Below are 13,762 nucleotides of genomic sequence, written 5' to 3'. Positions count from 1 at the left end.
AGATTCTGGCTCAGAAAAAAGTCAAGTCAATTCTCATTTGTTTATAGATCGCTTTACAATACAGATCATTTAAAGGCAGCTTCACAAGCGTCATTATTCAATTCATTTCACATTAATTTGTATAGGGTTTTTTACAATACATATAGTTTCAAAGCAGCTTTACAGAGAATGCATGTCAACATTACAATTTAGTGAATCTGGTATCGGAGGTGACTGTCCAATGGATGTAATTTCAGAAATGTACATATATAATGCAGTATATATGAAGCGTATAGCTGCTGTTTATAACATTAAGCAAAGATAGCCATGTGCCTTTGATCTGATATAACTGGAGTACAAGGATATGAGATGCATTATGTGAACGCTTGGCTAAAGAGATGCGTCTTTAATCTAGATTTAAACTGGGTGAGGTAAAACCAGAAGTCTAGAGTTTTGTGATCTTAAAGAGCGTGAAGGATTGTAGGGTGATAGATCAGTTAAATATACAGGAGCTAAACCATTTAGAGCCTTATAGGTCAGTAACAATACTTTATAGTCGATGTGGAACTTAATAGGTAACCAGATAGAGATGATAAAATTAGTGTCATATGATCATATTTTCTTGACCTGGTGAAAACTGTAGCAGCTGCATTTTGTACTAATTGTAGCTTGTTTATTGAGGAAGCAGGACAACCAGCTAGTAATGATTTACAGTAATCTAGTCAAGACGTCATGAAAGCATGAACTAACTTTTCTGCATCAGAAATAGATAACATTTTCCGTATCTTAGCAATGTTTCTGAGGTGGAAGAAGGCTGTTTTTGTAACATATGAAATATGATTTTTGAATGACAAGTTGCTGTCTAATATAACACCCAGGTCTTTAACTGTCGAGGATGGAGTAACAGTAACTTCTAAATGCAAATTGTAGTCTGAGAGATTCTGTGTACAGGTTTTTGGTCCAATAAGTAATACTTCAGTCTTATCATTAGTGTTTCTGTATAGTGTCATTATTCAGTTCGGTTCAATAACAGTGTCAATGATAGTGTCATTAGCTTATTTTGTTCTCACCAGGATAGTGCCAGTGCAGTTAAAATTATAATATTACTGATTATGAAATGACATAGGGGTGAAATATTATCCTTAAATGTATTAAGAAAGGCTTTTCTTAAGTAATACTTATACAATCTGTAAGGGCAAAGGTGTATTGATGGGATTCAATCCGTCATGGAAAACGAACTGAAGCCGGTAAAATGATTAATGTTGGTATGCTGATATGTTACACTAATATACCATTATCTATATCCAGTGAAGTTATTTTTTAACCATCTTTTGCTGCCTAAATGGATTACCAGTTACTGATAACTAACATTACCCAAGGCGCTGGGTGAGGGCCGGTATCGCTGGAGCCACGACCAGGTCCTCAAATCCATCAGCAAGGAGATTAAGGACAGCCGACATACCCAATACAGCCAAGGCCATTCACTTCATCCGGGAAGGACAAAAGCCAGAGAAAGCATCGAAAAACTGCTCTGTAGGTTTGCTCTCCACAGCTCGGGACTGGCCAATGACAGCTGACCTGGAAAGGCAGCTGAAAATCCCAACACAGATCACACTGTCCAAGTTGAGACCTGACATCATCTTGGTCTCTGAGGCCATGAAACAACTGATCTTGCTGGAGCTGACAGTGCCCTGGGAGGAGAGGAGGGAGGAGGCTCAAGAGAGAAAGAGGGAGAAATATCAAGAACTGGTAGAGGACTGTCGGAGGAATGGATGGAGGGCCAGGTGCATGCCAGTAGAGGTGGGCAGCAGGGGATTTGCCAGTCACTCCCTGAGCAAGGCCTACACGCTGGGCATAACAGGTGCTAACCGAAGAAGAGCCATAGACAACAACGTGGAGGCAGCAGAAAAAGCATCCAGATGGCTCTGGGTGAAGAGGGGAGAGCCGTGGGGGCAGTAGAATGCCACTTGGACACCGATTATAAATTGACTTCAGTAAGTATTTGATCCTCTACCAACTAGCAAGAATTCAAGAATTCTCCACTTGTTAATGATTTCAAGGCAGTTGGGACCACAGTCACCAAGCAAACCATTGGTAACACACTACGCCTCAATGGATTGAACACAAGGGGGAACCACAAGGTCCCCCTGCTCAAAAAGGCACATGGACAGGCCCATCTGAACATCTAAATGATTCAGAAAAGGCTTGGGAGAAAGTGCTGTGGTCACATGAGACCAAAACTGAGCTCTTTGGCCTCGACTCGCTGTGTTTGGAGGAAGAGAAATGCTGACTTTGACCCCAAAAACATCATCCCTACAGTCAAGTATGGAGGTGGAAACATTTTTTTTTTCTGCTTTGGGTACAGGACATTGAGGGGCCCATGGACGGGGCCATGTACTGTAAAATTCAGCATGAGATCCTCCTTCTTTCAGCCATAACACTGAAGATGGGTCATGGATGGGTCTTCCAGCATGACAATGACCCAAAATATACTACCAAACCTGGTGACAAACTACAAGAAACGTCTTACCTTGCCAACAAGAGATTCTCCACTGAAATGCAGATAAATTTTTTGCTTGATATTCTGTCTGTTAAAATAAACCTACCATTAAATTACAGACCCTTCATTTCTTTGTAAGTGTGACAATCTGACTTTTCTATCACAATATCTCACAATTCTGGGGAAAAAATGCAAAATTGTGAGATATTGAGGTAAAAAAGTCAGATTAGTGAAAAAGTGGCAGTTACCTTTTTTTTGTTTTTATTCTGTGGCAGAAACAATAAAAAAAAAAAAAAAAGGTGATGAACTGTGATTGTACAGTTCATCACCTCTCACATACCTTTAATGACATGCCATTATCTCCCAGAATGTTTATCTTAAGGGCTTAAAAAACATTCTGGGTTGTCCATTGTAATAAATCCGGTAAAACTAGATCACTGAACAAGCAATAAAACGTAAATAAAGTATAGGAAAATAAAAGTATTTATTTTTTATTTTATTTATTTATACTGTTCATGACTCCACTGTTCTTCTTTCATATATTCTCTTTGCCCTAATGAACTCACCAGCAAAACTTTTATCTTTGAAACTCAACACAAATATGTTCTTTATGCATGATTATACATTACCATTTCTAAAGTCTGCATGGGGTCAGTAAGATTTTTTGTTTTACTGCTAAACTGATAAAAGGTGACAGTAATGAAAATATTTATATTCCAAATAAATGCTGTTCTTTTGAACTTTCTATTTATTAGACAATTCTGGAAGTATCATTGTTCCCACAAAATATTAAGCAGCACAACTGTTTTCAACATTAAAATAGTTTCTTGAGCACCAAATTTTTAAATATTTCCTAAATAGAGTTATTTCTGAAGGATCATGTGACACTGAAGACTGGAGTAATGATGCTGAAAATACAGCTTTTTCATCAGGAATAAATTACAACTTAAAGAGATATTAAAATTGTAATTATATTTCACAATATTGCTGTATTATTAGTGATCAAATAAATTCAGCCTTGGTGAAGCAAAAATTAAGTTTAAAATCATGATTGAAATAAGAGACTAAGAGTCTTAGACTCACTTGATAACTTTATTGTTTATATGTCCATTAGGAGGCAGAGGCAAACAGGGAGGTTGATGAGAGCAAAAAAGATAATTGATACCAAAAGATAATAACACCAAATAAAGAAAATTGAAGACTTTTGTGTATTACAATATATATTCAATGTAGTATGCTCATCCAGTATGCTGTTTATTTTTATTTTTATTTATTTATTTATTTTTGGTCCTAAATCGCAAGTGACAAAATGTAAATCTATTTAGAGACAAATGTGTTAACCTGTAGTAAAGTGACTTGAAAGCGAACTAAAAGGCACTCAGTAAGTGATCCATAAAACACCTGTAAAGGTGACCGGGGTGTGTGCTGTATGATAAAGGTACCTGAAAAGTCTCATGTCATGTTGAGTCAGAGTCTCATGGAGGTGGGGGCTGAGAACTCCTGATAAACACACAATAGCTGCTTTACATCTCATTAGAGTAGAGGTTACAGCAGTCATAACACAGACCAGAGCATTAGTATGAAGTTTAACACAGCTTTGACTGTTGCTGGAGCCTTACTTCTCAACATAGCAGGTAAGATCTTACTAAAGTCTATAAAATTAAGTTTAAGTTTAATAATATTTAAATGGTTGAATAATGACAAGCCAATTTAACTGAAATGAAGGACCTCTGTAACACACACACCAATACCTGAAATGGCTTTTACACTTGACTGAATTTAGGTTTGTCATGATCGTAAACACCTTTTGATCTGAAGGCTTAAGCTTAAGGGTTGTGGAGATAAAATATACATTGTGCTTTTCAAATTAATTTCTTTACAAATGTAAAATGTATTTATATAGCCTACTATTCTATTTTAATATGAACTGGCATATAGACAAAGGACAGCGACTTTAAAGAAGCTAAATTGTTTTAAAATTCGGAAAGCAGGTATGATAATAAAGAATGCGTAAAGCCCAAACATTCTATCTTTTTATACTTCTCTTTCACTATTGTAAAAATAATAACATTAATGATTGATATTTGAAAGATATTTGAATTATAGATATTTCATTTAAAATCAGCATTAGCTATAAACAATCAAGATTTCCATACTCTAATAAATAATGGTTTCAAAGGAGTTTTTACGGTGGCAGTAGTCTATCCATCTATCTATTTTCGACCAATTTCGTGATGAAGAGACAATGACGAAAAGTTAATGAGTGTCCCATGACAATTAACGATTGGCAGGAAACTAGAACAAAGGAAACATGTGACTGAAGACAAACCAACTAAAAGTCCATGAAAATGAATCTAAACATAGGTGTGAGATAAACGGTCTCAGGCTAAATGATAAGACAGAGGAAATAGTGGTTTATTTTAGCAGATTTCCTCAGCAAGTGGTACAAGTGAATATGCAAGAGTCAGAAATTGAGATTGTAACAAGTTAGAAGTATCTGGGTGTATATTTAAACAACAAGCTCAACTGGTCTAAAAATATATGATACAAAGAAGGGTCAAAGTCGTAATCATTTGTTAAGGTGACTGAGATCTTTTGCACACTGTAAACCTGAATAAGTTGGCAAAACTCAAAACAGTTGCCGCAAATTTTTTAAGTTAAGAAATTCACAGTTTAAGTAAGCAGAACTGGCAGATTTTAATTTTGTACTACATTTGAATTGTACAACTTGAAACGTTTGAGTACACTAATTCATACATTTAACTTTCATGAAACCTCAATGTGAACATTTTATTAAACTTAGCTATAATAAGCTAATTCAGAAAAAGCTAACTTGCTAACATGTTAACAATAGCATGGTACAGCACTTGCTGAACGAGTGCAACAATAAACAGCATTTAACATACTTGCTTTCAAACTAAGCCACATGCAGTTTCAGTTAAACTTAAGTTCGTCTAAATTAAAAGAAATAAGTTCATGAAACTCAAAACAATGAAACAGTTCAGTTTACTTAAAATATATCAGTTCTGTGAACTCGAAAGAAAAAGAAAGTTCTAAATACTCATAAAAGTTAATTTGACTGAACTAATTTGTTCAATTTATGTTTGTCCTACTCAAACCAATTAATTATTTGGAGTGTTAGGGTTTACAGTGCAGCATAGTAATGAAAATACATCATAAACCAACAGAATCTTTGACAACAAAAGCTTTTATTAAGCAGCATAAAATACTTTAATACTAAAAATAAAAAAATCACATAAATCAAACATGACACACTGTGTTGATAAATTTTCCTTTGGGTGTAAATTTGATTCCATAAATTAGATGTATTATATTTTGTAGTTCTCAGTCACCAGCTCCCGATAACCATTTTATAATTTATGGCCATTTTTTTAAACAAATATTTAATCCAGTAACCCAGAAATTACTGTAATTTCTGTATTGAGATGAGCCTGTAGTTACACTGCTACTTAGTATGGTACAGGCCTAATTTAGCTCACAGGACGAACAAGTTCAGTTACTCATGACAATTGAATCATTGTAACACCTTTTTAATTAATGTTGAGGTATTATCTTGATTCATACCAATGGTATGTACTAACACAATGAGGTCACAGGTAACACAAACAAACCAGTTTATCAGCTCTGTGTGTGTTTATTCAAATATTTGGTTTCTGTCTCCCTGACAGGTTCTCTCTGCCAGTTAGATGGTAAGTTGTCATAGTCTTAATGACCATAAAACTCTTTTTCTACATTTATTTATTTATAGGGGACTTTAATTTAGTATTCAAACCTTTTATTTCCTATGATCAGTATGTGGTCAAGCTCCCCTCAACAACAAGATTGTTGGAGGACAAAATGCAGCGGCAGGGTCCTGGCCATGGCAAGTCAGCATTCAAAGTGCCAGCTTTGGAGGCCATTTTTGTGGCGGGAGTCTGATTAATAAAGACTGGGTTTTGTCTGCTGCTCACTGCTTCCAGAGGTATTCAAGTTTGAAGGGTTAGTTTACCCAAAAATATCTGTCATCAGTTACTCACTCTTTTGTTGTTCCACAAAAAAAAAAGTCAGAGTTTTGGGTTAATAGGCTTTCAATGGAGGGACAGAAATCTCAGATTTCATCAAAGATATTTTCATTTGTGTTTCGTAGGTGAATGAAAGTCTTGTAACAACAGAGTTTTAATTTTTGGTGGAACCCCTTTAAATACAACTCAAGACACAATTACAAATGGATCGCAGTGGAATTAAAACTCACTTTACCTCTTTACAGCTCCTCCCTTGGTACTATTGGGGTCTACCTAGGACTTCAGAGCCAATCAGGCTCAAACCCTAATCAGGTATTCAAGACAGTGAGTAGATTCATTAACCATCCTAGCTATAACAATCCTAGCGATGACAACGACATAGCCCTGCTCCAGCTCTCTTCCTCCGTGACTTTCTCTGATTATATTAAGCCAGTCTGTTTGGCTGCTGCTGGTAGTACATTTGCTGCAGGTACAGAGAGCTGGGTCACTGGATGGGGAGCGCTACAGTCTGGAGGTGAGTGAATATTTACTTGCAAATTCTGTAAAGCTCAACAATTTACTCTAAATGGCTGTTAAATGACATTAAATTGGTCCTCTCGTCCATGTCACAGGCACAGCTCCTGACATTCTGCAGGAGGTGATGATACCAATTGTGAGCAACAGCGACTGTAATAATGCTTATAGAGGTGGCATCACAAGCAATATGATGTGTGCTGGATTGTTGAATCAGGGAGGGAAAGATGCATGTCAGGTATGACATCAACCATTCATTTTTTAATTTATATATTACAAAAATTACCCAATGACCCTAATCCAAATAAGCGGCTTCTCAAACAAGAAGAAATGTAGGGTGGGACTTGACTTTGTCCATCATTAAGTGATTAGATTTTTGTGGTTTGCTAATGCTGTGATCTCATGTGAGTGAAATGCCAGGCCAGTAAACACATCATCAAGATGTTGTTGCAAGTGGGAGGGGAAGTTATTTTGATTAAAGAATACAAGGGCACATGAATTAAAAAAAAAAAAAAATGCACAGAGAAAATAATTTATAATAAACACTGCAATATTCTTAAAAATAAGAATTGTTAATTTTGATTTCATGATTTTGATTTAACAGTTATCTGTATATTTTCAGATATAAATGTTGTGTTTATCAATGCAGGGAGACTCTGGAGGTCCAATGGTCAGTAGGAACGGCTCTCTGTGGATTCAGTCTGGCATTGTGAGTTTTGGTATAGGATGTGCTGACCCCAAATATCCTGGTGTGTACGCCCGAGTGTCTCGATACCAGGACTGGATCAACTCTTACATGGGAAGCAACCAGCCTGGATATGTCTCCTTCACTTCCGATGGATTCAGAAGCTCACCTAACCTGATTTTATTTTCCATTTCTCTCACATTCTCCATTATTCCTTTCATATGCTCCGTGTTTCTCTCTTCATAGAGATTATTTGAATGACAACACTCAGGGTTCTTTGATTAAAAGACAATTGTACTGTACAAGTTCTCATAGGTGAAGAGAGCAGGTATATTGTTATATTGTCATTTAGTATATTTTTAAATTATAAAGAATAATCTTGGAAAGCTACTCTTATGATTGAGTTTTTACTTTTAAAGATGGTGCACTAATGAAGTTCAACAAGCATGTGCCCTCAGAATGTTAAAATAATGGAGGTGCAGTTTATGATATTTGGCCTTTGAGACACATAATTCTTTGAAGCTAATTATTTTCCTCACTTTGGGTCAGAACTGATATTTAGAGACTATATAAGAGACTACTGAATTTATTTTGACTAGTTGTATTTCACTGTAAATGCACTGGAGCCACTTTTGTATTGATCTATTATTTACAATAACACTCAATCTGTCTGAATATGTGTGCCTTGGAATGTGATCAGAGATATTGGTTATTGAAAATTAAATGATCTTTAAACAGTTACCATGTTGTAGTCACACAGTTTAACAAAACTATACATGATTTCCACCACATGATTACTTGTAATTGTGATTTTATATCTCACAGTGTGATTTCAAAGTTCAGTCAAGTCGTTTGTCTCATTCTTTCCCAGTAGCAGAAGAGGCTGAAGCATGAATTACATAACCTTTTTGCTATATGAAATTGTTAATGCACATGCAAGTTCATATACTGATTAACATGCATTTCTTTTATGGTTTATAAACATTCTCTCTCCATTAGGGGGTCGATCTCTCTACCCATCGAGGGGTAAACATTAGGGGGCAGTTGTGAGAGTTGGACGTGGGTTCAATTCTTAATAGACTGTCCCCAGGTGCTGCCCACTGGGTGTGTGTGTCCACGGGTTGCAGTGTGTGTGTTCACTACACACTGCTCCTAATGTGTGTGCATTAACTTGGATGAGTTAAATGCAGAGGACAAATTCTGAGTATGGGTTCACTTCACTTTGGAAAAAAAAGTACAGTCCCTGTTCCAAATGTAACCCTAATCCCTTGCGTTCTTCCTCCGAGCCCACCTTTTGTGACGTAATGCCGCTTGGTCAGTCAGATAAAAGTCTCAAAAAAGTGCGCATCGAGAGCGCATATCGACTGCAAAAAGGGTGTTCTCGAGCACCCTTCTGAAACTTGAAATGACAAACGGGACACCCTACTGTCTTTTGTACTTACCACGCACGTGCCCTTTGGGGCAGGGAAAATGATTTCCTGCAAGAGACTGATGCCATCTAGTGGCAACATAATATCCACACTATACACTCAACCACTCACATAGTCTAGTTATGGAAGCTTGTTTCCGCCACAGAATAAAAAATAAGAGTTTATATCCCACAATTCTAAGAATAAAGTCAAAATTGTGAGTTATAAACTCACAGGATACGAGAAAAAAATCAGAAGTATACCTTGCCACCAATAGCTGGAGTAAAAAGTTTGACAACTAGCCCCAATTTCACATGTGTTAAGTATAGGCCTAATAATATGTGATTGACATACGAGTGTGTAAAAATAGTAACTTGCCATACAAGTGTATAAAAATATTAACTATTGCCATACGAATGTGTTAAAACTGACTCAAAATGTGTTAAATTCTTACACATCAGTGTGTTAGTTAAGGGACAACACTTGTTGTGTTAATTTTGACACATTCATTGTGTTAATGACTTTAACACAGTTAATGTGTCAGGAAGATGATCTGGAGAATCAAAGGAGAAAATCTAAATTTTAAGTCACCATCATGGAGATTAGGGTTTGCTTTAGTTGGGCACTTGACCCTTGACTTTTTTATATTACATTTTGTTTGGGCGGTTGTAACTGAGTTCTCAACAATGTGAATCTCAACAATTGTGAAAATAATAACGCATGTTGCAGTGCATTCTGGGTGCCACCAATCAAAATTCATCCATGGCTCCCATCATGCATTGCTGCATTAATAAATTATGAGCTGAATTGTCTTAATAATTTCCTTTATTCTCACAATTTTTTTTTTTCTGTTTTAATGTGACTTTTTAGTAGCTTGTTTTCTGATATTCAGAGTTGATCTGTTTATCAATTGTTGAGATTCATACGCTGATTCATGATGTCATGGTGTGTGTGCCTAAAATAAAGATTTTTTTTTATTATTCAGAACAAATTTTGAGAAATCATTTGGATTATATTAAATCTTCTGCTGTACAGTCACAGTGCTGCTGTAATAAATAATGTAAATCTCTAAATGACTTCAGTGATTCAGGTCAAATAATGATTATGTGAAAACATAACCAACACCACCTGATCATCTTTCATCTTTGCTTGTTTGGCTGTTATAACTCAGCCCAAACAAAATCTAATATTAAAATGTCAAGGGTCCCCATGATGGCTCCTTTGGTGATTCTGCTTGTTAACAGCAGACATCTTCTCTCGTCTCTCATTCATTTAAACATCTGCTGTGAACAAGCACTGAAAGAAAGAAAAATAAGAACACAAACTACAACTTTCTTCAGCCACAGCCTGAAATCAACTGAAGATAAAAACATTAAATCTCTGAAGATCTGATTACAGTTTTTTCCAATTGCTAACACACTAAAATGACATGCACAGCACAATTATTTAAACTGACACACAGAGAGCAAAACTTCTTCTCAAGTCTCCAAAAGTCTAAACACCTTTTCTGTTTTACACACATTTTGCATTTCAAAATAGCACTTTTTAAATTCACTAAATACAGTTCTCTGCATAAGACACAACAATCTGACATAAAGTCACATGTTTGCCATTTCAAAACACTGCCATTCAAAATGACACTACATGAGCTAATTGGCCAGTTACATGTGCCACCTGGCCAAACACCTCAGTGGTTAATTGTTAACACTTCAATCAGGATGTAAGCACTATGAAAAGACCACAGGTGAGAACCTTTTTTTTTACAACAACAATGGAAGACATTGCAGAGAGAGGAAGAGGAAGAGGAAGAGGAAGAGGGAGGTTGAGAATAAGAGGGGGAGGAAGAGTGAGAGGTAGGGGTAGAGCAGGTAGAGGAGTTCATGGCCAAAGAAGACAAACACTTTCAAATGAAATCAGAGCAACCTTAGTAGATCATGTCATCAACCATGGGTTGACAATGCGTGAGGCTGGACAGAGAGTGCAGCCATACTTGAGCCGTTTTACTGTCGCCTCTGTCATCCGGACCTTTAGACTGGAGAACAGGTATGTAACCAAAATTTCATGTAGTACACATGTAGTATACCCCATGTCATAGTGTATCAGTTGGGTGACACCTGTTTACTTAGTGTATGACATCAGCCATTCATGAACTGTACAAGTTTCCTGTACAATGTACTCTACTGTGGGGGAAAATATTTAGGCTGCATTGTCCAAGCCCTATATATTGTTTTATTTTTTCTAAAGGACTGAGAGACGACACCATGGTGGAGGAAGGGGCCAAATGTTCACCGGGGTACAGGAAGCTGCCATTGTAAACTTGGTTTTGGAAAATAATGAAATCAGATTACGAGAAATTCAAAGCCACATCATCCAAGACAACACCTTATTCAACAACATTCAACGAGTTAGTCTGTCCACATTGGCTCGCATTCTCAAGCGAAACCAAATCAGAATGAAACAACTTTATAAAGTGCCGTTTGAGAGAAACTCTCAAAGAAACAAAGAGTTCAGACGAGCATATGTGGATGTAAGTACTATATTGACTGCAGTACACTACACACAACATTGTTTCCCAGTGTACTGGATAACACCATATTGAGTGATTTTTGTTCTTTGTTTTCAGGGAGTACTGGAAATGGATGCTCATGCAATCCCACATGAGTTCATCTTTATAGATGAGGCTGGGTTCAACCTAGCAAAGACCAGAAGAAGAGGGAGAAACCTCATTGGCCACAGAGCCATTATTGATGTTCCTGGCCAACGTGGTGGGAACATCACAATGTGCGCTGCCATCTCCAATATGCATGGTGTCCTCCACCGTCATGCCAAACTTGGACCATACAACACAGCCCATATTCTCACATTTCTGGACAGACTTCACAACATTCTCATACCACCAGAGCGTATGAATGATGCAGACCATCAAAGAAACCGGTACGTTGTAGTATGGGACAACGTGAGCTTTCATCGTGCAGCCCCAGTCCAAAACTGGTTTGCTGACCACCCAACATTTCTCGTGCAATACCTCCCACCATACTCACCATTTCTGAACCCCATAGAAGAATTCTTTTCGGCATGGCGGTGGAAGGTATACGACCGGCAGCCCTTTGTGCGCATGCCTCTTGTGCAGGCCATGGAAGAGGCATGTGATGAGATTGATGTGGGTGCAATTCAGGGATGGATAAGGCACTCAAGGCGCTTCTTCCCTCGATGTCTGGCAAGGGAAGATATTGCCTGTGATGTTGACGAGGCGTTGTGGCCAGACCCGGCTGTGCGGCAAGATGCTGCCTAATTATTTTTCTTGCCTTTTTTTTTTTTTTTGTTTTTTTTTACTGTAATATTTTTTTTTTCAGAAATTTTCTTTTTCAGTTTACTTTTTTTGTAAGAATATTTTTCAGTCCCATGTAAATATATCTGCTGTGCTTATGTTGTACTGACTTGTTTACTGTAGTGAAGGAAAAAAAATAAAAATGTTGCAACAGCATGTGTGTGTATCTGCAAATATTTCTGTGCATGTGAACAATCTGATACATATTTTAGTATTATGGCAAAGCATACTAAAGATGGGGGTGCTTTTCATTATGCCCAACAGTGTGTAGGTGGTTAGGCAAAAATCTGGTAATATGAATGAAGTGTGTGCCATTTCATGCAAAAGTTTGATTTTGATAATGCTCTGTGTAGTTTCGGTTGCAGTGCTTCATTTTGCAGGATATATGAGGTATTTTGCAGTTTGGGTGTGTGGTTTTGTGAATTGTGTTAAGTGTTTTGATAAAACCATACTAGTTTGAAAAATTGTGTGTTAGCAATTGGAAAAAACTGTAAGCACAATTTTGAAAACCGGGCCCGGTTTGTCAAAACACTACACACAATTAACACAACCCTACACCAAAGTAGCACAACACAACGGATCATTTGCAACAGTTTCATTTGCAAAATGAAACACTTCATTCAAAACTTTACATTAATTTAACAAAACCCAACTTTGACACCGTATGGAACACACATGGTTCATGCATTCTGATTCTGTTTGATTCATTTACACACTGCTGTGCTCAATCTTAAACACTTGTAACTTTTATACTTTTCTAATTATATAGTCTGGATTTGATTTTTCAGAGATATTGTTAGAGTAAAGTACATGAATATATATATATGTATATATATATATATATATATATATATATATATATATATATGAACACAAGATCAGTACTGCACATTGATGAAAATATTTATTTCTCACCACATTGCAAAACCATTCAATACATCAATGCCTATCCAAAGGTTATATTTTGCACTGAAAATTAGAACATATTCCAAATATAATATATTACACGAACAAAAATATTTGTGGAGACAAAACACCAAATCTCTTGGCCTAGCTGGATCTGGCCATAGCGCTTCATCCACATCCCAGGCGATGTCCTTTCACGCAAGACAGCGAGGGAAGAATCTTCTTGAAAGGTGAATCCATCCTTGCACAGATCCTGCATCAGTTCGGTCAGGCCTTCTCCATGGCTTGAATGAGGCACATCCTGACACAGGGCTGGAGATTGTTGTTTTTTTTGGCATGGAAGGTTTACAAACAAACAAAAAACTCCTCAATGGGTTTAAGGAAGGGACCGTATGGTGGGATGTATTGGAGTGAAAATTG

General features: G+C 36.8%; 1 protein-coding gene across 1 annotated transcript; it reads left to right on the top strand.

Annotated features, from left to right (window-relative positions):
- The first annotated feature begins 3,987 nt into the window (after positions 1-3,987).
- On the top strand, positions 3,988-10,081 carry LOC137017424 (trypsin-2-like). The gene is made up of 6 exons (XM_067381680.1): positions 3,988-4,113; positions 6,169-6,189; positions 6,293-6,461; positions 6,747-7,015; positions 7,113-7,252; positions 7,664-10,081. The coding sequence occupies exons 1-6, from the start codon at positions 4,059-4,061 to the stop codon at positions 7,943-7,945; spliced, it is 936 nt and encodes a 311-aa protein (XP_067237781.1). The 5' UTR covers positions 3,988-4,058; the 3' UTR covers positions 7,946-10,081.
- The last annotated feature ends 3,681 nt before the right edge of the window (positions 10,082-13,762 follow it).

The sequence above is a fragment of the Chanodichthys erythropterus genome, chromosome 3 (assembly GCF_024489055.1).
Source record: "Chanodichthys erythropterus isolate Z2021 chromosome 3, ASM2448905v1, whole genome shotgun sequence".
Taxonomy (NCBI): Eukaryota; Metazoa; Chordata; class Actinopteri; order Cypriniformes; family Xenocyprididae; genus Chanodichthys; species Chanodichthys erythropterus.
Note: the sequence above shows the minus strand (reverse complement) of the source record. Positions and strands in the feature narration are given on the sequence as shown.